This window comes from Xiphophorus hellerii, chromosome 1 (assembly GCF_003331165.1).
Source record: "Xiphophorus hellerii strain 12219 chromosome 1, Xiphophorus_hellerii-4.1, whole genome shotgun sequence".
Taxonomy (NCBI): domain Eukaryota; kingdom Metazoa; phylum Chordata; class Actinopteri; order Cyprinodontiformes; family Poeciliidae; genus Xiphophorus; species Xiphophorus hellerii.
This window is the reverse complement of record NC_045672.1, coordinates 20,311,141-20,335,125: the sequence shown is the minus strand read 5'-3', so window position 1 is coordinate 20,335,125 and position 23,985 is coordinate 20,311,141. Positions and strand designations below refer to the sequence as shown.

Below are 23,985 nucleotides of genomic sequence, written 5' to 3'. Positions count from 1 at the left end.
CTAAAGCTGTTCCAGGGTGCCTTACTTGATGTGTCAACACACTAAATGACACTCATGCAGTTTTCCTCATGACTGGGCCTGATTTTCTTTTTCCGTGTCACTGCTTGAAACACACATCAAGGGGTCCAGGGCACAAACACAGCCAGAAGTAAGCCACATGGCGAACAGTAAGAGACACAATGGTGGGGGATGGAAGCTATTCCCTTAAGTGAACGGTGTGTGTCATGGAGGGTGGCTAACAAAATACATTCCAGGCTTGTAACACAACAGCACTGGATTATTTATAGTAAGTTATATTTTTTATGACTGCGTATTTTATGCATTGAACCAATGACAAAGGCGGATCACAGTCTCTCTCTCTGAACTAACACATGAGGGCTCTTAATCAACTTGACACCACGCGACCAATTTAAAGCTAATTCTAGCAAAACATTTTGAATGGAAACTCTTTCGAACAGATGGCATTTAATCATGTAATTCACCAGAATAGAAAATGTTGGTGGTCGTTTTTTTTTTTTTTTTCTATGAGATGCTGATCTACAGAGTAGGCACTCACGTTCTTAGATTAAAAATAGACCTTCGGTTCTAATTTAAGCACAAGCGGTTCTATTGTGTTGAAACAGCTGAACAGACCTCCTCCCACCCGGGCGACAGAAGGGAAAGCTTCAATTGTGTGCCTTGATTGGTTCATTCAGATATTTCCTACAAGTAAAGGGGGCAAATGTTTATTTTTAGAGACACCAAATTATGTCTAGTTTCATCTTTCAAGCCCTTAGTGTGTGCATAGAGGAATGTTAACCAAGATCTGGCAGCACAGATGTACAGTGTTACGGTTGTTTTTACTGTTGTTTTGTTTAAAGCATGAATGTTCTTGGTTCATATCAGAGCTTTTCAGGCTAAAGTTTGCATATTATCATTGAATCTTTCTGATTTCAATGTACTGGTTTCTTCATGTTGGGTGTTCATAGAAGCAAAAAGAAGCTTTTAAGACACAAATAATGTGCATTTAGTGCACTGCTACATGACACATAAAGAAATGTAACAAAGGTTTGTAAAATAAATGGTAAAATATTTTAATTGGACCTTTGGAACTCTACAGAAAATCTCCAGTCTTGGAAGAAGTGGTTATTGAGATCTTGTGTGCTAATGCAAGTTTAAATGACCATTTAAAAAAAAAAAAGTCTGATTTTGTTTTGTGTTTTGAAACATTTTTAACATTTTAACAACTTTCTGAGCCTGGAAATGAAGGATTTAAACATCCGTAATGTTCTTTCCACCTCTAGTTACCGTCTTGCCAGCATACAGTCACGATGCTCAGGCCATCTTGTGTATTTTTGCCACTGACTGTGTTTCATGTCATACGCCATCTGTTCCTGAAATAAATGCTAATTATACATTTCTGCTTCTCTTTAAGGCTTAGACTCTAAAAGAGATCATCTCTTCATGTTACTTTGCTATATGAAGCATTGTTATGTATTTGTTCATTTGTTATTTGTTAACAGAGGCAGCGTTCACTCTGCTGCTGTACTGGGAGCTGCTGCAGTGGGAGGACCGGTCTCTGAGGGATTTTCTCCACTACCCCTGTCAGAGCGAGTGGCAACGCAAAGAAAACCTGAGTCGTAAAATCCTCCACTACTTCAACAAGGGAAAGGCAAGTGAATTTTGTTTTGCTTTTTACAGCTGTATCTTTTATATCTTACATTTCCTATTGATTTAATTACTTTTCAGTCTGAGTCATTTTACTGTCTCTTTTTGTGAGGAAAGGGAAAAATTGCGGTGAAATAAATTTTATCTTTTTCAAAATAAAACTTGATTTGTGTGGTTAAACAGAAAGGAGAAGGTTGAAACTCAGGGGTGGCTCAGTCCAATCTTTGAGAGTTATCATCCTGCAACTTCTCCAGCACCTGAATCAAATGAACTACTTGTTAGCAGAACTTTGCAGAGCTGAATTACTGCTGCTGAGGGAATTCAGCTATCTGACTCAGGTGTATTGGAGCAGGGATTGCAGGCTGGTAAGTCTCAAGGAATGGACTTGAGAACCCTTGTTCCTTATACCATTTCTGTTTAAGATTCTTTGTCTCTGTTGTTGAAGGGTTGTTAAATTTTCATCATGAACGTGCAGCTGATTAATTAATCACTTATTAACTTTTTCATTCTTCTTCCTTAATCATTTAATCATTTGCAAAGGGTTTACATGTTACTAAAACAACATTTCTTAGTGGATTATATGCTGCAGAATTGCATAGTTTACACAAGTTAAAGAATCTTTTAAAGTAAGTTAAATTTCTTAGTATGAAACTTACAAATATCTAATCATATAAACAACTACTTAATGTTTGATTTTAATGCTTTAACAGGTCGATACGGAGCTAATTTCTGATGTATTTGTATATTTTGTAGGGAGCTATATAAATAACTCATGTAAAAGTTTTGCACAAATCCAGTGCTTCATACTGAGGAAGAGCAATCAGTTCAAATGTAATTTTCTTTCCCAAATCTCTCCTCCCTGGCCGGTGTTCATCCGAAAAATTAAATTAGTTGACCGGCCCGTATGCTCTGCAGAGGAAAATGCCCAGTGGACAAAGGTAGCAGCTGAAAAGAAATAAAACCGTCATCTTTCATTAATTTATTGCTTTCTCCTGCAGTTATTGCTATATATGAAGGAAAAAAAATATAGAACCTCCTCAAGCAGTGAGTGTTAAACTTTTTTTCTGGATAAAAATAGCCCAATTGGTGGTTAAAAAGCACCTGGCAAGTTGGTACCAGAAGGAATGTAAAGATTTGGAAATTAACCCTGCTGCTTTCCCGTGGTACAAATTAGAAACTGCTATTTGATGAAATTATGGAGAGTACAGAGTTAAAACACCAAGATATCATTGGTTCTGGTATTTTTGTGAAAATACACCATCCACAGCCAACCCCAATGGAGGTTAATTTACAATTTTAGAATACAAAAGTCTAATTACTTCCCTCCTAATAAGATGACCTCTTTTGCCATGAACAAAGATGTTTCTTAGATTGCCAGTTAAAACATCTTTGTTCTTCATTCAGTCAAGCTCCTAACAATGGGTGGAGTATCCAGAAATTTTACTCGAGTAAACGCTTCTGTACGATCAAAACCATCTTCCTCAATCCTTACACGCAATAGACAAATATATTAACAAAATTGATCATTTTAATGGTGGTTTTTGGCTAATGCAAACTAAAATTTTAGATTCATTTCTCATTCTACCATCATCTCTTTTATATGTCTACAGTGCTGGGAATATGGGATCTCTCTCTGCCGGGAGCTGGCTTTCCAGTATGAGACTTTATATGATTATCAGAGTCTCAGCTGGATACGGGTAGGTAAAGTGCCGCACGCAACGCATTTCTGCTGCTGCCATCAAACAAGAATTCTCTGTGATGCTGTAAAGGAAAGATTTTCAGCTCCCTCTGTCACTGTGATGCTCTGTTGTGGGGTGTGAAGTGCAAACACAACGTCCCAATTACCTGAGCACGCCCACGCTCCTCTGGAAGCGCAGAGGATTCAGTAAAGTGTGTGATTAAATTATTATTCATCATGGCTCCGCTGCTTGTTTGTCTTTGTGTCACAGAAAATGGAGGCAGCATATTATGACAACATCATCGAACAGCAGAGGATCGAGCCGGAGTTCTTTAAGATGGGCTTCTATGGGAGGAAGTTTCCTTTCTTCCTCCGGGTAAGAGACTGCAGTGATCGGAAATCTGCATCACGGCAGGAGACCATGTCTGTTATTCCCACATGTAACTATTGGGATAGTGGACATTTCTTGTGTAGAAAAGATGGATTGCAACTTGTTTAAATGTAATGTTAAACTTGTCTGCCGCCGGTACAAAATGCTGCTGTGCGTATTTTAGCAGAAACACATAAAAGAAAATCCTACTGTTTGTTTTTAAGGTCTTAAACAACCTCGCCCCGCCTTATTTCATAGAGTTTTTCCACTGCTATGCTCTCACTCGGTCACTTGGTTCTGCTGACCAGCTTCTTCTGGTCATTCCCAGTGGAAGCTTTGACAGATCAAGACCTTCGACATCGAGACCCCTAAGTTAAAGAATGCTTATAAATTTGACAGGTCCTTTCACTGTCCAGTTTTAAAACTCGTCAAAATATATTTTACTTATTTGCCTTCAACTCAAATGAGACTAGAGTTTACTTTATTTTGATAAAAATAAAGCTTTGTTTTATTATGTTTGGAACGTTTTTGTTTTTTATAGTAATTTTTATTGTTGAGTGTTAAGCTTTGTCATTTTCTTTTAATGTTTTCTTTTATCTATCTCTCATGTTCAGCACTTTTTTTCAGCTGTGGCTGGTGTTTATGTGCTTTGTAAATAAAGTTGTTGATGTTTATGGTTGGGGTTTGGCTGCAGCCACTTCATTGGAGGATTGGAAAAAAGTTATTGTTTTAAATTTGATGCATACAGTCATTAATAGCTTCTTCTTAACTGCTCTAGAGAAAAGGATTTTCATTTTAAAACTACAACCTTAGTGTAAAATATATTATATTATGCTAATGTAATATTAATATTAAGCTTTAAAAATTAAATCATATCCAGATTCTTTCACACCCTGTGAATCACAGTGGAGTCTTTTGGCTGTTTTTCTTTTCATAGTAAAAAACTGGAATTGTGAGTATTACCATCACTGCAGCTTGTGCTGTTGGTGCTGAAACGGTAAAAGAAGATGAGGTTAAGTTATTTTCAGATCCAGCAGGCTTGTGCTACAGATTTTAAACTGAGTGAGAGGTACAGTGAGGTTTGAACACTTCCCTGCTTTTTTCTGCAGAATAAGGAGTTTGTCTGCCGTGGTTACGACTACGAACGGCTCGAGGATTTCCAGCAAAGGATGCTGGGAGAATTTCCACAAGCCATTGCAATGCAGCACACAAACCAGCCTGATGACACCATCCTGCAGAGCGACGCCCAGTGTATCCTTATAACTTTCCTGCTGCTGGTGCCGCCACTCAGAGATAAAGATGTTTTGTATTAATAGAACAAGTTAATGATGACTGAAAAATGTTGCATATTAAATAAAAAAACCCCAACTAAACCTCAATCTGTCATTGTTCTTTCCAAGTCAGGCAGTAAAAGCATTTCCCCTCCATCCCCCTCCTTCTCTTCCCCCTCTGTGAACATGTACCAACATTTGACTCGTCTGTCTCTTCCTTGACATGTGGCTTCCCTAGACTTGCAGATCTACGCAGTGACTCCAGTTTCAGACATCTCTGATGTGCCTCAGCTGGAGCGTGTGCCTGAGAGGATCAAGAGTTTCTACCGCATAAACAATGTCAGCCGCTTCCACTATGACAGGCCTTTCCACAAGGGGCCTAAGGACCGGGAGAATGAGTTCAGGGTATGAACAGGATTGACACTCTCAGCTCAACTCAGCCTTTACTCAAAAGAGTAATAGTCCAGGTGTAGCCTTTTAACACTTGAAATGGATCCAAGTGTTGAAACAGCAGGTAATTAAAGCAGCAGTGATAAACGTCTCAATTGATTTAGGTTGGTGTAATGCCCCCTGGTGGCCACAGCGGAAGCCACCAGCTTTTTTTTTTTCTTCTTCACTTAGTTTATCCCTGTTTTTCAGTTAAGCCACTATATTAACAAGCATTTAAGATATGCAGTTTTGGAGGTGAACTGTGTTGGATGTTTTTTTATTCAGTATTTAAAAAATAAAGACGTCTTCATTAAAATAGAGTTCAAATGCAAAATTGTTTTGATTATTCTGGACAAACCTAATTTCTGTAGCATCTAATTGGATTCAGTTTACTTAAGCAGTGTCAATTCACAACAAACATCATTTAACATTACAAGACAAACAGGCACAATTAATATCCAATCATAATCTAACAAATAACCTAGCCAATCCAATTTTTGCCTTTAAAATTCAGTCATTTAATCACATTCCTCTATATGTTGTATAATTATAGAGTACAGTTGTAAAACTGTACAATCAATTGGCTTGGGACCATGATTCACAACAGGGCCGTAAAGGGTGCAGGACTTATAGATGTTCAATTAAAACTTCAATGAAACAATACTTCATCTAGCAAAACCTAGTTTGAAGTTGTTACATTATCAAATAAATGAGTCAGTTTGCTTGTGAAATTAAAGACTAGAACTTTTCACAGCCTTTGGACACTGATTTTGGTTCAGAGATGAAGAGTGGCATTAGCGGATTTCACACACATCTGTAGAAACATTTAATCTGTAAAATATAGCTAGAATCTTAGTTCTTTCAAAACTGTAAATAGTGTTTACTACAGATGAAATGTAAAAAACAAAAACAGCCTGGGGCACTTCAGAGACTTGCTTATGCATAATATTGTAGTTTTGTGTGACACAGTAACCCAGATTTAAAATCAAACCGCACAAAGTGTTAAGCATGTAGGTCACCAGTCTACAACTGTGTTTCTGCCTGCCAGGTTTTTTTTTATCTGCAAAACACAGTCAGATGCCCACTGGGTTCAACTAATATTAGACGATGCCGTTAGAATAACCGTAGCTTTTTATCTGCATGTTCAACAGAGTCTGTGGATTGAGAGAACAACCCTGATTCTGGCTCGTCCTCTCCCTGGGATCGCCCGCTGGGCAGAGGTGGAGAGGAGAGAACTGGTGGGCTCATATCAAACGTGTAACACATCGCTTCGTTCAGACATGTAAGCAGCTTTAACATCGGCTTTATCTGTGTTTTCAGGTGGAGGTGAGCCCACTCGAGAATGCCATTTATGTTGTGGAGAATAAGACCCAGGAGCTGCGGACTTTGATCAGCCAATACCAACACAGGCAGCATCACGGCAACATCAACCCGCTCAGCATGTGTCTCAACGGCGTCATAGATGCTGCTGTGAACGGCGGCATCGCCAGATATCAGGAGGTAGAGCTTCAGGGCAGAGACGAAGGGGAAGCAAGTGAGAAAGTGAGGAGTGTTGAGTTGTTGCTGTGAGAAATCTTTATCTTTTGTTTGATTTTCTGCAAAAGGCCTTCTTCGATAAAGACTACATCAGCAGTCACCCCGAAGACACAGAGAGAATCACGCATCTGAAGGATCTCATGCAGGAGCAGGTCAGATTCAATTTAAATACTTTAGTAGATTTAAGAATGCTTTGGAAATAGAAACATCTTGTTTTCTTTTCTTTTCTGATGTCAGGTGCATATTCTTGGAGTGGGGCTGGCAGTTCATGAGAAACTGGTGCATCCAGAAATGCGTCCTCTGCACAAAAAGCTTGTGGACCAGTTCCACATGATGAGGACAGGTTTACACCATGTGAGTTTTCATTTTTCTTTTTTAAATATACTTAACATACTTTGTAAAAAAAAAAAAAGAAAAAGAAAAAAGACTTTTAAACTTTTCCACATTTTGTTTTGTTACAATCACAAACTTCAATGTATTTATTAAAAATGTGAACAGGGAACAAAATGATATCTGACTCTCAAAATTGTTTACCAAGAAAAACTGAAAAGTGTGGCATATGTATGTTTTCAGCCTTCTTGAGTAAATACTATCTATATAATATCTTTCTCTACATGTGAAGCCCCACATCTTTTGAGGCATATTTCTATAAGCTTTGCACAGCAAGAGATCAAATTGTTTGTCTTGCAAAATAGGGTATGCTCAGTTAAAGTAGATGGAGAACATTTGTAGTTGTCAGGTTTTACTTGGGTTTAAGTTTGAACTTTGACTGGGCCATTCAAACATTCAGCTTTTTTCAGGATGTCATGTATTTAGTTCTATTAATTTTCCCATCAGCTCTTGCCAACTTCCCCATTCATGCTGAAGTAAAACATTAACACATCACGATGCTGCCACCACCATGTTTCAATGCGAGGGTGATTTGTTGTGCACTTTTAGTTTTCTGCCACGTGCTTTTGTATATACATCAAAAACTTCAAGGCATTGAAGTTTGTGGTTGAAGCATGAGAAAATGTAAAAGGACTTTCACTCTGTCAACATTCTGTGTTCAGTTGGGGGTTCCTGCTGGCACACAGACATCTTTTCATATAAATATTATGCTTTTCCCTCGATCCAGCATGTTTGTGCTCATTGCTTGTGTGAGCAGTGTAAATATTCAGAGTAGTATGTGATTGGCTCCCAGCAGTGTGTGCCCGGCATGGATCGATTCGGCCCTGCAGGCTGCCCAGGGGTCAATTCTCCCAGAGGTATCCTCTCCTCGCACAACCACATGAGCCCTGAGAGCGTCCGGCTGATGCACAGACACAGGTCAGTCACTCAAACTTTCATCCTTTAATTTGCGCTGCATCGCTAATTTTAATCTGGGATCGACACTTCTAGGTGTGGTCTGGCTTTTTAAATTGTTTCTATCTACCCATTTTCTAAGCTATTAATCTAAGAATTGATCCCAGAGCAAACGATGTTTACAAGTATTTTTCCACTTCAACTGGGTTACATGTTGAAGGGATTGGTTCAACTATAAATAATTATTAATACACGCCAAAGACAAGTATCAGCTAAATTTGTAATATAGAAAGAATACCAAGTTGGAGCACCATTTGGTTATCAGGGAATAATAGCAAATAGATTTTAGTCTTGGTTATTGTTTGTAAATACCTGCCTATTAAGGCTAAGATTAAACACAATATAAGATTTCATTACCACAAATAATTCAACCTTCAAAAGGAGGCCAAATTAACATTGAACTAATTGTGAATGTGGGATTAATAGTTTTCATACCTAAATTTTTCAAACTTTTATAAACCAGTGAATTCAATGAAGCTTAAAATGTTGGGGACCTCTGAAGAAAAGCAAAATTTACAGTAAATGTCATTTTTATGTTCTCAAACAACATGTTGGTCCTGCAGCCCTCTGAATTTGCAAGGCTCGATCCGTCACTCATCCTCCTCCCTGTCGTCTCACACATCGAGTGAGGCAGGAAACCTGGTCATCATGACTGACGGCCTGATGGGGGAGCACCCAGAGGAGTCCATGCACATGCAGGTAAGACTTCTTAATCTCATTGAGATTGTGTGTGGAATTACCCATAATTTCTCATCTATATGTGGCTTAGAAATGCACATAAACTGTCTATTGTTTTCTCACTTTACAGTTCAGTTTTTTAATCTTTAGAACATAACTTTTTTTCAGCCGAGCCCGTCGTCTTCTAGTTTGAGTTCAATCCGCTCCAACTCCTCCCAGATTATAAACTCCGCTCCATCAAGTGCCAGAGGTGAGAGGCATAAATCCAGAAGTTCATGCAAGAAAATTATTCACTCACAGATCTGTTCACCAAACTTCTAATATTTCTTTAAATTGGTGACGTTTGTGGCATGAGTAGGATCTTGGACACACACTCACCCCCTCGAGACCCTCTCTACTAATAATTGCTGTAGGAATATCAATTAAAATTTCAATTTCATTAAAATCACATGTTGAAAATTATCTGTACCTTTATTAATCAATAGAAAAGTCTTTATTTACATCAAGGCTGTCTAACTTTTTGCATGTTCCTATTGGACAGTGAGGCATATTGCCCATATAAAAAATGCCCACTGCTTTTAAATATACAAAATAACAATAGTTCAGCATAGATTTAATCCATATGTTTATAACTCATTAACAATGTGGGTTAATGAGTAATTAACAGGGTAATTTGTTCTGTTTTAGTAGAGAGATGTTGATTAACACTTTTTTAAAAATAATTTTCTGTGTAGGCTCTCCGTCTCTGCCCGATAAGTCCAAACACAACCGAGAAGTGATGATGCTTCTGCCATCTCACCGTGAGAGGGCCAACAACTCGATGTATTACAACGTGGCAGAGAATGGACAGGTATGGACGATCAACGCTACCCTGAAAAACATAATGCGTTACAACACTGCCTGTGAGATCCTCTTGACTTTCTGATGCAACAGAAAAGAATATATATGTTTTTTTTCTCTCTTTTAATTTCTCATCTTAGCAACAGAATAACCACATGCAGCGTGCCTTACTTCAGCAAGTTAGCCCCTGTAAGCCTTGTGCTGATCCTCACATGAATCTACCAGAGAAAGGTAAGTCAAAAACAAAGCGAAATCTTACAGCATAGCTGAGTTGCTGGTGGTGTGTGTATTTTCTTTCATGTGAGGCCTTGATGTGGTTCTTCCTCCAGTGTTTTCCAATGCTTCCAGCAACTGGAGTCTGGATGGAGAGAACCGGGAGCAGATGAACTATGTCCCGGCTTCTACTGGAGGAGTGATCATGCCCCCTGTTCCTCCCAGATCCTTCCCATCAGGTACCGTCTCACTGAATCTCAGAATTTAGTTTTTAACGTCTCGTTTTCAGTTGGGATTGAATATTCTGTGTGCTATGATGGCTGCCAGCAAATACAGACCTTATTGACTTTAGAAATGCTCATAAATTTCTTTTTTTTCTTCACATCAACGTGATTTCTTCCTAAATTCATATATTTGTTTTTATTTCCAGGACATTTCATGATGCACTGTGATGCATTTCACCACCAAAACACTGATCCTCCTCCGGCTTTGCCAGTTCGATCTCTCCGAAAGGTATCAGCGACTTTTGCTTCAGAATTTAAATACATCCAGTAATGTTTTTGGTTGAAGATTGTAGTAGATTCACAGTGACAGATTCTTTTTCTTATATTTTTTATTTGTACGTTTCACCTGCTCCATAGTGTGTCTGGCTCTTTTCACCCTCCAGCGTGTTTGATTGAAAGAAGGATGTCTAGTGTCTGATAGAGAGAAGGAAAAATGTATATATTTGTGTCTGGAAAAGTCTAGAAGCCAAAAATTGCTAGTAATTTTTGCTATGCAGAACCTCACTCCTGACAGCTGCTGCTTTTTTGTCTTCCCAGTCTCCTCTCCACCCTATCCCCGGCTCCCCCACTAGCCCTCAGTCAGCTTTAGGTGGAAGTAACTCCACGCTGTCAGGCAGCGCCAGCAGCGGTGTTTCGTCTCTCAGCGAGAGTAACTTCGGCGGCCAGTATCCCGATCCTGGTCCCATCAGGAACGACGCCTTGGAGCCACTTCCCAGCCATCTGTGGTCCCCCCCTGATGAGTACATGCCTTCTCCCTACCTTCACATCCACTACGGTGGCACAGAAATTGACTCCATTGACCCCGTTAGACCTTTTCATTACCGCAACCCCGCTTCACACCCACACGGCCACCCCCACAGTCACCCGCACTCCCACCCTGGGCTTGAGAGCCACTCCCATGGCCCCTCCCAGCACCACCACGTTCCCACTCACGTTCCCCATCACATCCCCTACCGCAGGCCACAGCCTCCAGCCGTGCCGCCCAAACCCTACTTGAGAGAGGGCTGCATCCCCGAGGAGGAGCTAACTCCTCAGCCCATCCCACTGCCCCGCAGGATCTTCCACTCCCCCCACGGCCACAGGGAGGACCCAGGAAAACATCCTTGGGAGCAGTGCATCAGTGAGGAGCACGAGGAGAACCAATGAGGGGGAGGCTCCAATCAGGGCGATCTTGTCTTTATCTCTTCATCTGCACTGAGCCATGACTGCAGTACCAGAGCGTTTCGTGTGAAGCATGTGTGTGTACCGGGTTGATCCCTATCACCGTGTATTTTATCGCCAGTGCACATGAAGGGATGAGAAGGAGTGAAAATCCACCAAGCTGCAGTCCGAGGCACAAACTACCTTCGCCGCTCCACATGGCCTCCTAGGCAGGATTCAAAGAAGAATCTGCAGAACAATAACACAAAAGTACTCTGTTCAAAAATTGATATTGATTGTACACAGCTGTACAATTCGTCTGTGAGCATGTTTTTTCATTTGACAATTATATGATTCAACGGTTTTTGTGGAACATTGCAACCAACACGGTGCAGTATTAGCTCTGAGCGACCTTAATTTTGCTTTCCATGCCAGTTTTCACAGCAAACAAACTGTTACTCAGTGGATTGACTTCTGTTGTTTAAACGCTTCATAGATATGAATAATTATTTTGATAAATTTGCTACATTGTAGTGTTTTCGAAGGCTTAAACCCATTATGTTTTTTTCAGACAACACTGTTAAGTGCTCCTTAATAGTGAATCATATCAGATGGTGCGCCGCTATGTGTGTTGCTGCTGGACTCCCATAAATCTCAGCTTATTGAAACTGAGCCTGCAGCTCTCCGTTTGGACATGAGCTACCAATCTCCCATCCGTACCACGTGTATGGACAACTATGTGAATGTATTCAGATGAGATGTTCTTCTTGTAACCGCACAAGCTGCAAATCCCAGTTTTCTGTTCAAGTGCTTCAAGTCCAGTTCTTATCTTAAGTCTTCGTTAGTTCGTTAGTCCTATGTACGTGGCAAAGATATCTACAGATGAACGAGGGACTGCTGGGAAAATGGAGGACAGAGGCAAACTCGTCTCGTGCCTGTCGGCTTTCATGTTCATGGCGAATACAGGAGGAAGACTCCTCTTCACCCCCCCCAGAACACTCGTCTCTGCTGGACTCCAGTCACTAACCTTCCTCTCCACTTTTTTCCTTCTGCGTTTGCCGTCAGGTCAGCGGTGAGGTTTGAACCCGCACAGCTGCTGTGGCACCATCGGGTCTCTCCTGATGGTGTTGGAATCGCCTACCTGCCTTAAGTGCACTCTAATGCAGTCTGACCTCTCACCGTTTAGCGACAGCCATGTTTTTTTTCACTCTGTCCTCTCGCTGAAGGAGAAAACAAAAACAGAGCAGATATCGACCTAGTGATGTTTTTCTATGGTTTCATTCTGCTATGGTTTCAGATTGCTGTTTGTTTTGTTGTGCTGATACTTCTGCCCTGCCTGAAGCTCTTTCTCATTCACCTTCTGCTGTTTGACTCTGATGAGGGAGTAGGCTGAAGATCAACAAGGTGGAGAGCAATGCTCCTTTTTTTATTTATTTTTTTGCTTTATTTTTGTGAAGTAGGAGAAACTGCGCTGTTTTTTGTTCCTTTGTTGGTTGGAAGGATATAGCTAATATTTTACTAATTCCTTGTTTTCCTGGCTGATTTTTGCAGGTGGATGCTTTGTGTTTGTGTACATCAAGTTGTCAGCTGACTAGACAAGATCTATTTTTGTATGTGAGATCATCAGTTGTGTGTGCATATCACAGGAACTGACAGAAGGTATCAGACAGGCTGCTGTAGTTTGTATGGATTTGAGGTTACTAGTTAAATGCGGCTTTGAGGATAACAGGCGACTGAAGTGATACTCAAATAGGATTTTTCAATGTACATTCTGTTATTGTACATACAGCAGTATTGTGAAATATTTTTTTGAGATTTATTGCAAAAGCCCTAAAAAAAAAGATTTATTGTTGTTTTGTGTATATACATGTACTCAAGAGATCAATGTAATTGATAAATATCTATAATCGGTGTTTGGGAAAGGACAAATTCATTAGACTGTGGCCTGTCTCCACCATACTTCTCATATAAATACTTTATACACTTTTCAATGTGCTTTCCTGTACATATGGTGTTAGCATGATCAAAAAGTGTTTGGTTGTAAAAGTGGTTTTCCTACTCCCATAACTGCTGTGGTATGGAATTCATTAACAATGCCAAACATTAAAGACAATCTTTTATCAGCTCTACCTGCTTTCCGATACTCTTTCTTCTGTGCTGTGCTTGGAGGGCGCAGTGTGTGGCCAGCAGAGGGCGCTGCTTGTTGTTGGTTGGCTGGTACCATCCTGCCAGCCAAGCCCGGATTTGACATGCGTTTTTTATTCTGCATTTAAACTGTTATTTCACAGTCAGTAAACACACAGGAATGCTGAAAGGTGAAGTTATTTTAGGTAAAAAGGTTCCTTCAGTCTCATTCAGGTCTGATAAATGATACAAATTTTATTTAGAAAATTAAAATTTTAGTTAACAGGTAGTTTTCAGCATTAAGTCTGCATATTTTTCGCTCACACATAATACACAATTTTTCTACCAGATAAAAATTTTGACATGTATGTACTGTCTTCAGCGCTTTCCCAGGCAGAAATAAAAAAAAAGATTTGTGACTGAGTCGTAAACGGAGAGGAGCCAATTTTAGAGCAAATTTACATAATCTAAAACAACTGAAATCAAAAATTTTTTTTTCTTTTTTTGGACTGCTGCAGGTGCTTTGTTGCCCAATTTTACACCACAGTGCTTTTTCATCAGATTTTTTTTACATTAAAATCTGTGTGCTACAGAAACACTGTTACAATTAAAACATGACAAGTGCTTCTTGTGAAATGTCAAAACAGACCCCAGAGTATTCATCTGACAAACCTCTGTTAGCATCACAATTATAGATCTTCATGATGTAAATGTGCTGTGTGACCAATGGAGACAATGAATGTAGAGCCTTAGAAAAATATTCAAACCCGTTGAAATTCTGGCAATGTTTTTATACACTAAAACATAACTTCAATATACCTGATTTGTGTTCTAAATATACCAATGTAAGGTAAAGCATAATTGGGAAGTAGAATGAAAATTACAAATTGTTTTCAACATCTTCCAAAAAAAAATGTAATCTGAAAAGTGTGTTGTTTTGTTTTTAAAATTTGATTAAAATAATTTCATTGGATCTGTCTAGTTTAGGATTGTTGTCCTTCTAGAACCTTCATTCCAATCTGAAAACTTTTTAAAAAACCTGTAACAGGATTTCTTAAAAGATTTCCCTGGACCTAGCTCCATCCATCTTCCATTAATGCTGATTAATGAGACAACTTCTGAAGGCAATGCACTCAACTTTATTCAAGGATTTCAGGTAGAAAAGGGGCTTTTTATTTATAAAGAAATTATAAAGTTTGCATCAGTCAGTTTTGGATGAAGAATAAAAAATAGATTTTGGTCACATCTGACCCATGCAGCTTCTTCCACATTGTTTGTGTCCCCTGGATTCTGACAAAGAAAATCATTTGTTCAACAACGACTTTATTTTTGTATGTCTCTAACAAAAGTTGGCATTTGACTGACAGTTGCTATGTTAACAAATTCTCCCACCTGAGTTGTGCCTTGCTGTAGCTTGTCCAGAGTTGCCACGAGCCCCTCGGCTGCTTCTCTGATTAATTCTCTCCTTACCTGTCAGTTCAAGTGGACAGCCATGTCTTGCTAGATTTGCAGTTGTGCCACACTGTTTAAATTTTTGGATCATTGTTTTATTGCAGGCCCAATAAACAACTGAAAAACCTAAAAATAGTAGGACACACAACAAAAGAAACCAAACAACACATCATTTCAGAAAGGAAAATCTTGTAGAAGTAGTTCCCTTTTAGTGTTTGAGTTAGTGTATCTCCTTATTAGCTATTGTATGGAGGGAACTGTTTTCTGAAAAACCTTAACACTTAGTAATAGAAACTTAATTTATTCACTGACGTTTTGAATTATGATGTACTGTTCTTTTTGTCCAACATTGTTGACACCCTGTCAGTTGGACTTGTTATCTTCCAAGATATGTGTGTTTTTTGGTCAAGCAAGGATTGTAACCCCAGTGTTTCATACATTTGTGATGCAGGCACAAGAAGAAAAAGAAGAAAGGAGAGTTCGGATAAAAGGCAGCCAGTTCCTTCTCCTGAGGATTATGTTGCTGCAGCACATGCAGATACTTCATGTTTACAGCAGCAATGTTCCCCCCCTCCCTCATTTCTCTGTCTTGGATTGTGCTTTTTTTTTTTTTGCTTGAAAACTCCTCTGCCTTGGACTCTGACTATATTTTGTCCTAAGGGACCTGAAGAGCAAGTTGCACATAAAAGAGGATTCTGAGCATTCGTACATTAATATCATGGCGGCTGAGATATTTTCTGTTTTGGTGTTTATTCTGCAGTCATTGTTAGGGGCATGCGAGCCCCATGATGAAAAGCCCCTCTCATGTGTTTGTCAACAAAAACAACAAACTGAGCAACCTCAAATCTGATCTTGCATCCTCTGTTTCCTAAAATATACTCTATTGCATTTATTCTGAAATAGGATCGCCTATTTGAATGAATTAGGAGACAGATGCACCTGACGTATCAGAAAAAAAAGACTTTTAATAAATGAAACAATACTAATAAATAAAGATTAGCCAAGTTTTACGTTCAAAGTGAAATCCAACAAAACAGACATAACACCGAAGTAAAGTACAGTACCAGAGCAGAAATTATATATATAAAAAAAAGACACCCTGGGACATTTACAATTTTTTTTAAAAACCTCTGGAGGCAAACAGACATTGTATAAAAGCATCAAACAGTAGACAGTAATTTGATTCTGATTACAATTTACAAATTTATTGAAGGATAAATACTTTGCTGATATTTTTACTTGAGGTGCACATGTAAACCTTTTAAACACGTGTCCTTGTGGTGAGTTTTTTTTTTTTTTCTTTTCCCCAAAATGATCAATAACACTAATGAGGCGATGATGAAACCAGTCCATAAATTCACGGAAAAATGACAAATTATAATTGTAAATAAACCTTTAATGACATCCTCCAATGCTCTCCATTGCTGCATCATGGAGTTAAAATCCGGAGGATCTCTTCAGGTGGATATGGCTACATCAGGCGTTTTTTTTCTGTGGAGGAGCACTGCAGCTGTCTTTCAGCCAACTCTTGTCAGTAAGGAGCAAACTTCTGTCTCTCTGGCTTTTTGATGCAGTTTGCTGAGGAGATCTTGGCGGTGTAGGCGGCAAGGGTGGTGTGAGTGGGTGCCGCGGTGGCGGCCACAGTGGGGGCGGGGCCAGACAGAGTCAGAAAGGGGACGGATTTCATCCCCAGGAGGCCAGAGAGCGGCACGGCACCGTATGGGGTGCCCAGCATGTGAGTGGGGGTCAGCGTGCTGACAGCGGCCAGAGTGGGTGCAGGAGAGGCGGTGGGGGAGGTGGGCTGGGTGAAGGCCATGTTGAGGTCAACTGGAGAGGCCATGGTGGCTGCTTGGGCCGTGGATTTGGCTGTCTCTAAACTGAGACGGTAAGAATAAAGAGACATAAAGATAGGAAAATGGATTACTGGATTGAACTGTATCACTATTCTGCATTTAAAGGCAGAACAGATATGTTTTATGGTTCCAGCATAGATGGCATTCTCAGTCAGTATCTTAGCAGTAGATAGCATTCTGCTTCGTCTCAGTTTTTGTTAACAAAAATAAACTTAAACCAGCAAAAGCAAAAGTTTTGTCAGGGCAAAGTCATTTATAAAAGCTAAGTTATGTCATATTTGTACTCATTCTAGTTAATAACGTTTACAGTATTGTCACGCAAAAATCTAGAAAATCTATGTGACCTTGTGAATGTGATGAGAAAGATCAAAACATTCCTCGTTTGTCCATTATTCTGGCATTTAGCAAAAAGAATTACATTTAATAATCTTAACTAAAACATTTAGTCTGATTTGATGTCTCACCACGAGAGAGTAACACTTTATTTGACGGGTTGTGAATAAGACTGCCATGACACCGTCATAAGCATGACATAACACCTGTCACGAACATGAGTAAGTCTTCATGAATATTTATGACTGTTGTCATAAAGTGTCATCCGGTAAATCATGACACATTTTATAGAAAGTTGACATTATTCAAAATGTCTTTGTTATGACAACTTTAAAAATTATGTAGCTTTATGTTATTAAAGCTAAAGTTTAATCAGTAATACTTTTACAACAAATTTACGTCAGATCATGATTTCTTGGTTAATGTCAAGTTGTCATAACAAAGACATTTTGAATAATGTCAACTTTGTATCAAAAGTGTCATGATTTACCGAATGACACTTTATGACAACAGTCATAAATATTCACGAAGACTTACTCATGTTCATGACAGGTGTTATATCATGTTTATGACGGTGTCATGACAGTTTTATTCACAACCCGTCAAATAAAGTGTTACCGAAAAAAGTTTTCATTTGTAATTTTTTCTCATTTTATTCACTTTCCTTAAATAAACAAATCCTGTTTGCAAGTATTTTGTGTTGTGCGCAAAATTCAAAATGAGTGTGATTTGAAGCTATGTTCTAAAATATAATACTACATTACAAAAAATATGTCACCACAACCTAATTCAGGTTTTCTTCGTTGCCTTTCGCAACATCACGAGCAGCAGAAGGCGGCACCTCATTAATACTTATGACTTCTGACCCTCTCAAGCCAGCCAGTGTGCTCGTCCTGTGGCAACTCATTAGATGACTTTTTCGTATCTCTGGGTCTTACCAGGAGGTAATGAGGTACTGGGCCAGGTTGATGCTGACTGGTGTTCCTGTGATGGTGACATGGCGGTCGCTTGTTCCATCCAGCTGGCTGCCAATTTTAATCTGAGCTCCTGACACCTGCCGGATCTCGTTGATCTTGGTTCCTTGACGGCCGATGATTGAGCCAATCAGCTGCAGAGGTTAAAGGTCAATCAGTTTGCAGGGTTAATAATAACCTTACACAGGGGCGCCGTATAGGGGGGAAAAGTTATGACAATTCCAAGAGGCTCTTGTTTCTGCTTTTTAAAAAAAATCAAATATGTTTTTACTTTAAGTTCAATGAATTTTTGGATAACTATTTACTTGAGTAAAATATGACGTATTGGATGCTCTATCCTTTTGGACTGTGTTTATCTTCAAATATCTTAAAAACCAAAGTAGCCAAGAAGTTGGGCAAAAATTCAAATTATAAATAGATGAATTACTTCAGCAACAAAACTTTCTGACTGAAACATGCTCATAGTTACTGTTAACAAAAACAGCGAGCCATGAAAAACCCAGAGTTCTGTTTGGCTGATCTGATGCTGACAAATTCAAATATTGCAGTTAGGTTGCTGCTCTATAGTTGTTTGGCCATCCATCATGAATGTCAAATGCACGTTTCTACCCTGCCGGGGTCTGGCTTAATTGCTACCGCGTAATAACGGTAAAGGAGACAGGATGAGGCACATTTGCCTCTCATTAATCTGAGCAGCTAAAAGGTTATTGATTCCTCAGAGTGGTGACGGCTTCCCAAACAAATCACTTCCCAAACAAACACTAGCTTGATGCATCTCTGCACTAATGGAAAAACATAATGGGAAAATAGCTCAAATGCACAACATACGTTCCTGTTCCCGTCGGCCTGAGCGTTCTCTCTGCTGGAAGCAGAAGAGACAACGACCAGACCTTCTCTTGCGTCCCAAAAAACATTATTACTTTTGTTCTGCTTTAGTCATCCCCACCTGGACCCCAGGCTGTTTCGTGACAATGGATATTTAGCGGGAGAGGAGTTAGCGGCTACGTATGAACTCAAGTGCAGGTGTCAGGTGCGCAAGCAGCAGAGTTGTTGTAGCCAAATATACAGCAACTGAGGCAGACAGTGATAAAATGCTTGTAGGATGAGTGTGTGGCAAGTTTAACAGCTGCTGATGTTTACTGAAAATTGACTTTGTCTTGACGTGTAACACACAAACTCTGGACTTCTTCTGTCTGCATTTCTCATTTCTTTCCTGACAAGTAAGCGCCGTGGTCCAAAATCTGTCAGAGCGACTTTGCCTGGCTATTATTGGCTCATTCAGGTGGGGGGTGAATAGAGAGCAGCCAGCCCAAAGAGCCACACTACAGACAATGGTCGCCACAGACCATATATAGCTGATAAAGCGTCTTCCTAACTGAGAGCAACAATCTCTACTGGCTATCAATAGCATACAGCTGTCATCAGCTTGCCTGCTTCGGTGTTCATGACCTCATACTGTTATCATTTCTCTATGAACAACCTGAGAAAAAGAAAATCTAAATATACGCAGGTGTGATTTCACAGATGATTGCATTCGTTAAAAGCGACGCCGCACGGTGCCTCTGGTCTACTTGTGGCCTATATATCGATGAGTTCCTGCTGAGACATTCATTTAAAAAGGACACAGAAAGAAGGATGGGGTGGCGACGGGTGCAACCATTTTTCTTCCTGCTAAATCTCCCCTCTTCCACAGAGACACAGCAGCACAATGCTGACTGGGTGTAAGCAGTTTCTGAGAGCATCTGTGAGCCTGCGTGTGCGTGTATGTGTGTGTGTGTGCACACATGTAAGCCTCCTTCAGGGCTTCAGTGTGCGATCACAGAGTGGGTTTGTGCGGCCCTGAGGAGGATGGGGGAGCGGGGATTTTACGGCGGGCCGAGGAGGGTCAGTCACGGCTGTAAGTCCTCTCTTCTGGAACAATGGCTGGAGCTCACAGCTGTCCCTGTCACGTACCGCGCTGGACTCCCTCGGTCCTCTGGTACATTGTGTTGTTCGGTATGTGGGGGTTTCTTTGGGGATGGGAGGCGGTAACGAGGGACCTGCTGGTTATTTAGAAATGATTAAGGCATCTAGCTACTGTATATCCTACACACTATCCAGAAAATGAAAACAATGGTTCTATTTTTATTTCCTTTTTCTGTCTTTGGCGTAAATTATGTCCGTTGCTGATTTGTCATTGCTCCTGCTATATAATGTCATAAACCTACACAATAGTGTAAACACAGGGCCATGCAAAAGTATTGATAGCCCTGAAACTTTTTAACATTTTTTTACATTATCTCACAATCTTCAACAGGACTTTATTCAATAGGGCAAGACAAAGCTGCACACATACTCAGGCCCCTAATATGGTACCCATAAATAAAATCCAGTAGAGATACCTACAGAAGTCAAATATTTAGTAGAAAGAGTCCAAGTGTTCCACGAAGGAAAATATTAGTAAACAAACAGTTTCATGAAGACAAAAGGATCACTGCAGACAAATCATGAATAATGTTCTAGAGAAGTTTAAAACAGGGTAAGGATATAAGCCAATGTTCAATTTTTAAACATCTAACAGAGAATTGCTCAGTCCAGTATCTGAAAGTGAAAGGAGTGCAGCATGACTGCAAACCTAGCAACAAATAGATATATATCTACATATCTATCTATCTAGATAGATAGATAGATAGATAGATAGATAGATAGATAGATAGATAGATAGATAGATAGATAGATAGATATCTATCTTGCACAAACTGACAGGTTGTGCAAGAAGAGCCTTAATCAGTCACTCTAGATGAGATGTACAAGGCCACAGCTCAGGTGGGAGAATCTGTCTAAAAGACCACACTTGCCACTCTTTACGGAAGAGTGGCAAGAAGAACCTCATGGTTTAAAGAAAGCTGTCTTCATCTTAGTTTGCCACAAGCCAAAAGTGAAAGACAGAGCGAACAGAGCTCTGGTCAGACAAATGCTTTTATATTTTTCTTATTTTTTGGAATACCTGCAGCAAACAAATCCCTGCCCCCTCACTATCTACTCAAAACCCTCAAATAAGACAATGGCAGCATTAAGTTCTGGGGAGGCTTTTCTTCATGAAAGACAAGGAAGTGTCACAGTTGGTGGGAGGATGGATGGGGAAAACTGTAAGACAATGTTGGAAGAAAAATGTTTGGAGTTTAGAAAACACTTGAGACTGGAGTGGAGGTTTGCCTTTCAGCAGGACAACAACACCAAATGTACAGTCAGTGCTACAATGGGATAACTTAAATCAAAGCATATTCATATGTTAGATCCAAATCCAGTAGAGAATCAATGTTCACAGGCACTCTCCATGCAATCTGACTGAAACAGAGCAATTTTCCAAGGAAGAAAAATTGGCAAACCAAGCTGCTAGAGATATTCCCCAAAAGATTAATATCTGATTCCAGCATGCTGAATGAAATGCACTAGATATTTGATATTTGTTTGTAAAAAATAATGAAAGCCATGAATCCTTTCCTGTTCTATTCACAATTATCCACTACTTTGTGTTGGTCAACCACATAAAATCTCAATAGAATACATCGACTTTTGAGCTCAGTGTGATAAAATGTGAAAAAAGCTCAGTGGCTTGGAATACTTTTGCAAGACACTATAAACACAGACCATATTGTTTAACATACTCTGCAGCTTTTCATTTCAGCTGTTCTGAGGATATGAGTGATAAATATTCATAGAATTCATTGCGGTATTTACTTCTCTTATTGTTTGGAGGGTGCAGCTATGTAACGGCAGAACTGACATCGAAGCAGCCACGCCTAACGCCCGACTGATTATTTCATTGTGATTTTTGCTCTGAGATCAGAGAGTCTGCTCATCAAACCCAAGCGGAGGCTGAGCAAGTGAAGAGGGAACGGATCTTTCTCTTTCTGTTTTCTTATTGGCTCTTTTGACAGCAGACAGCTTCTAAGTAGGTCAGGAAACATGAGAGGATTTTACTGATCACTCATGGGAGTGAGTCTAAGACACTGCAAGTGCAGCCCGCACAACAATGCAAAAATGGATCCATATAGGCTCAAAAATCCTTTTAACCTTGACGTAGTCCGAGGTTAGGGTAATGAGGGGATAATTAGTGAGTTGCCCACATTGCTTTTATCTCTTTTGAAGTCACACTGCAGCATCTTCGTGGTTGCATCTCATCACCTGCTGCAGAGCTGTGTGAATGTGAGATGAGGACTGGATGTGGAAATACCGACACTTAAAAAAACAAGTGGATTCCTCTTACATCATTGGGAATAAGAAGCTCCTGAGATGTTTGAGAGTTTGAGTCCAAACCTGAGAGAGAGAATATATAAGCATTCAGAGAATAAAACCAACATATCAGAGGTTTTACATAAAAATTGAGCTCCCTTAGTTTGCATAGCTGCACAATCCACCCCTGATGTGCTGCAAAAAACTTTATCAGTGGTAAACTTGCAGATACAGCCATTTCCATTTTAATGGTACCATGTTTAACACGGCACCATTCCCCCCCCCCAGTTCTTTGACACTGCAGAACATATCATTACACGTAATACTTTCTCAGTCAGGCTGTCGGGTTCAAGATAGCTACGAAGCCTTGTCCCCTCCTGGCAAACTGACAAGGCTCCAAATCAGCTCGGCTAATAACAGCCGTCCTTTACCTCCCATAACTGTGGGCAGGTTAAAAAGCCACATATGGTTACAGTGGGGGACGTGTCAGAGCAATGGAGCACAATCAAGAGAAGTCCTGACTAATAACAGATACCAGGCATGATTGTCGAGGCAGGCTGGGCAATGGGACTCAGGCCTTGCTGCATGGACAGCTGGTGCAGCTTGGCCAGCTGGAAAACAAAGAAGAAGAACTTGTACCAGAGACATGTGAACCACAAACTCAACAGGTTGTATAAAATTTAGACATGGGCCATTGTGATACTCTCACAGTTAGATTCCTTGGCTAAAAGTATGTTTTCATTGTTCCTGTAAAACATGAATTACATGATCTAATTAGCTATAGATTCAAAAGGGAGTAGCAACAATTATTCCTACTGCTGCAGAGATTATATAACACACTGCTTATGAAGCAGCTGTCACATTCTTCCCCGCCCTCCTACGTTTGCTAGTACACTGAAAACAATTCAGGTCTAAATGTGATGAAATGGACAATTTGTGGAACATCAAGTTCTGTCACGTCTTTAATCTATAAGTGTTGCATTTGATGCACTCTGAATAGTGTGTATGCATTAGGATGAGGAGTGTGGAATTCAGTGGTCAGCTGTGACAGAACAGGATGGCAGGATGTGCTTTTTCACGTTTCATATTTAAACATCAACTGACCATCTGGAAATTAAATATGTGTAATCTAGAAGTGGCCTCTAGTGGTCAGATAATTATTAGAAGAATAGATATCACATTGCGGACAATGCAGTGTAGTATGAGATTAAGTTTCTTCAATTTGCTGACCACCAACAGAGAATTGAGGGTCAGCATTGCAGTACTCTACAGCATGCCTTCCAGTACTTTCTCTAAAATCTTAGTCAAAGGACCTAAATATGCAGCAATGATAGGACAATAGGAGCAGTTTTGAAACTCAACATTTTAAAACCTCTGTATAACTTGTTACCATAACTGGCCCATGTCTAGTTAAATCACAATTCTCCTAGAAGCAGTCATACCTCTGAATGTGGAATGCCATATTGATTTTGCAAGGTGTAGGCCTGTAACAGAGAATTCTGCATCAGTCAAATTATAGCACTAAAAACGTCACACAGGCAATAAATTTGCAGCTTCCTAATGAAAGTGCTTCTCTGTGCATACAAGCTGTTTTAGCTAAATAA

General features: G+C 39.8%; 2 protein-coding genes across 4 annotated transcripts in view; one reads left to right on the top strand and one right to left on the bottom strand.

Annotated features, from left to right (window-relative positions):
* The window catches only part of LOC116728465 (dedicator of cytokinesis protein 3-like), a 54,528-nt gene extending 40,969 nt beyond the window's left edge, over positions 1 to 13,559 (top strand). The window contains exons 38-54 of one of the 3 annotated variants that reach the window (XM_032576612.1): positions 1,503 to 1,651; positions 3,258 to 3,344; positions 3,597 to 3,701; positions 4,805 to 4,946; positions 5,205 to 5,371; positions 6,547 to 6,633; positions 6,716 to 6,895; positions 7,000 to 7,083; positions 7,169 to 7,285; positions 8,118 to 8,239; positions 8,839 to 8,974; positions 9,122 to 9,203; positions 9,688 to 9,803; positions 9,934 to 10,024; positions 10,123 to 10,245; positions 10,437 to 10,519; positions 10,828 to 13,559. In XM_032576612.1, coding sequence (XP_032432503.1) covers positions 1,503 to 1,651; positions 3,258 to 3,344; positions 3,597 to 3,701; positions 4,805 to 4,946; positions 5,205 to 5,371; positions 6,547 to 6,633; positions 6,716 to 6,895; positions 7,000 to 7,083; positions 7,169 to 7,285; positions 8,118 to 8,239; positions 8,839 to 8,974; positions 9,122 to 9,203; positions 9,688 to 9,803; positions 9,934 to 10,024; positions 10,123 to 10,245; positions 10,437 to 10,519; positions 10,828 to 11,436 — 2,480 coding nt within the window. In that variant the 3' untranslated portion in view covers positions 11,437 to 13,559. Of the gene's footprint in view, positions 1 to 1,502; positions 1,652 to 3,257; positions 3,345 to 3,596; positions 3,702 to 4,804; positions 4,947 to 5,204; positions 5,372 to 6,546; positions 6,634 to 6,715; positions 6,896 to 6,999; positions 7,084 to 7,168; positions 7,286 to 8,096; positions 8,240 to 8,838; positions 8,975 to 9,121; positions 9,204 to 9,687; positions 9,804 to 9,933; positions 10,025 to 10,122; positions 10,246 to 10,436; positions 10,520 to 10,827 lie in introns of all 3 variants that reach the window. The other 2 variants (XM_032576603.1, XM_032576594.1) reach the window with 2 other exon arrangements.
* A 2,392-nt stretch (positions 13,560 to 15,951) lies between these two features.
* LOC116728454 (poly(rC)-binding protein 4-like) overlaps positions 15,952 to 23,985 on the bottom strand; it is a 43,165-nt gene continuing 35,131 nt past the window's right edge. Inside the window, exons 10-14 of the mRNA XM_032576583.1 lie at positions 23,824 to 23,865; positions 22,917 to 22,992; positions 22,416 to 22,465; positions 18,131 to 18,300; positions 15,952 to 16,883 (exon numbers count right to left, since the gene is read on the bottom strand). Coding sequence (XP_032432474.1) covers positions 16,538 to 16,883; positions 18,131 to 18,300; positions 22,416 to 22,465; positions 22,917 to 22,992; positions 23,824 to 23,865 — 684 coding nt within the window. The 3' untranslated portion in view covers positions 15,952 to 16,537. The remainder of the gene's footprint in view (positions 16,884 to 18,130; positions 18,301 to 22,415; positions 22,466 to 22,916; positions 22,993 to 23,823; positions 23,866 to 23,985) is intronic.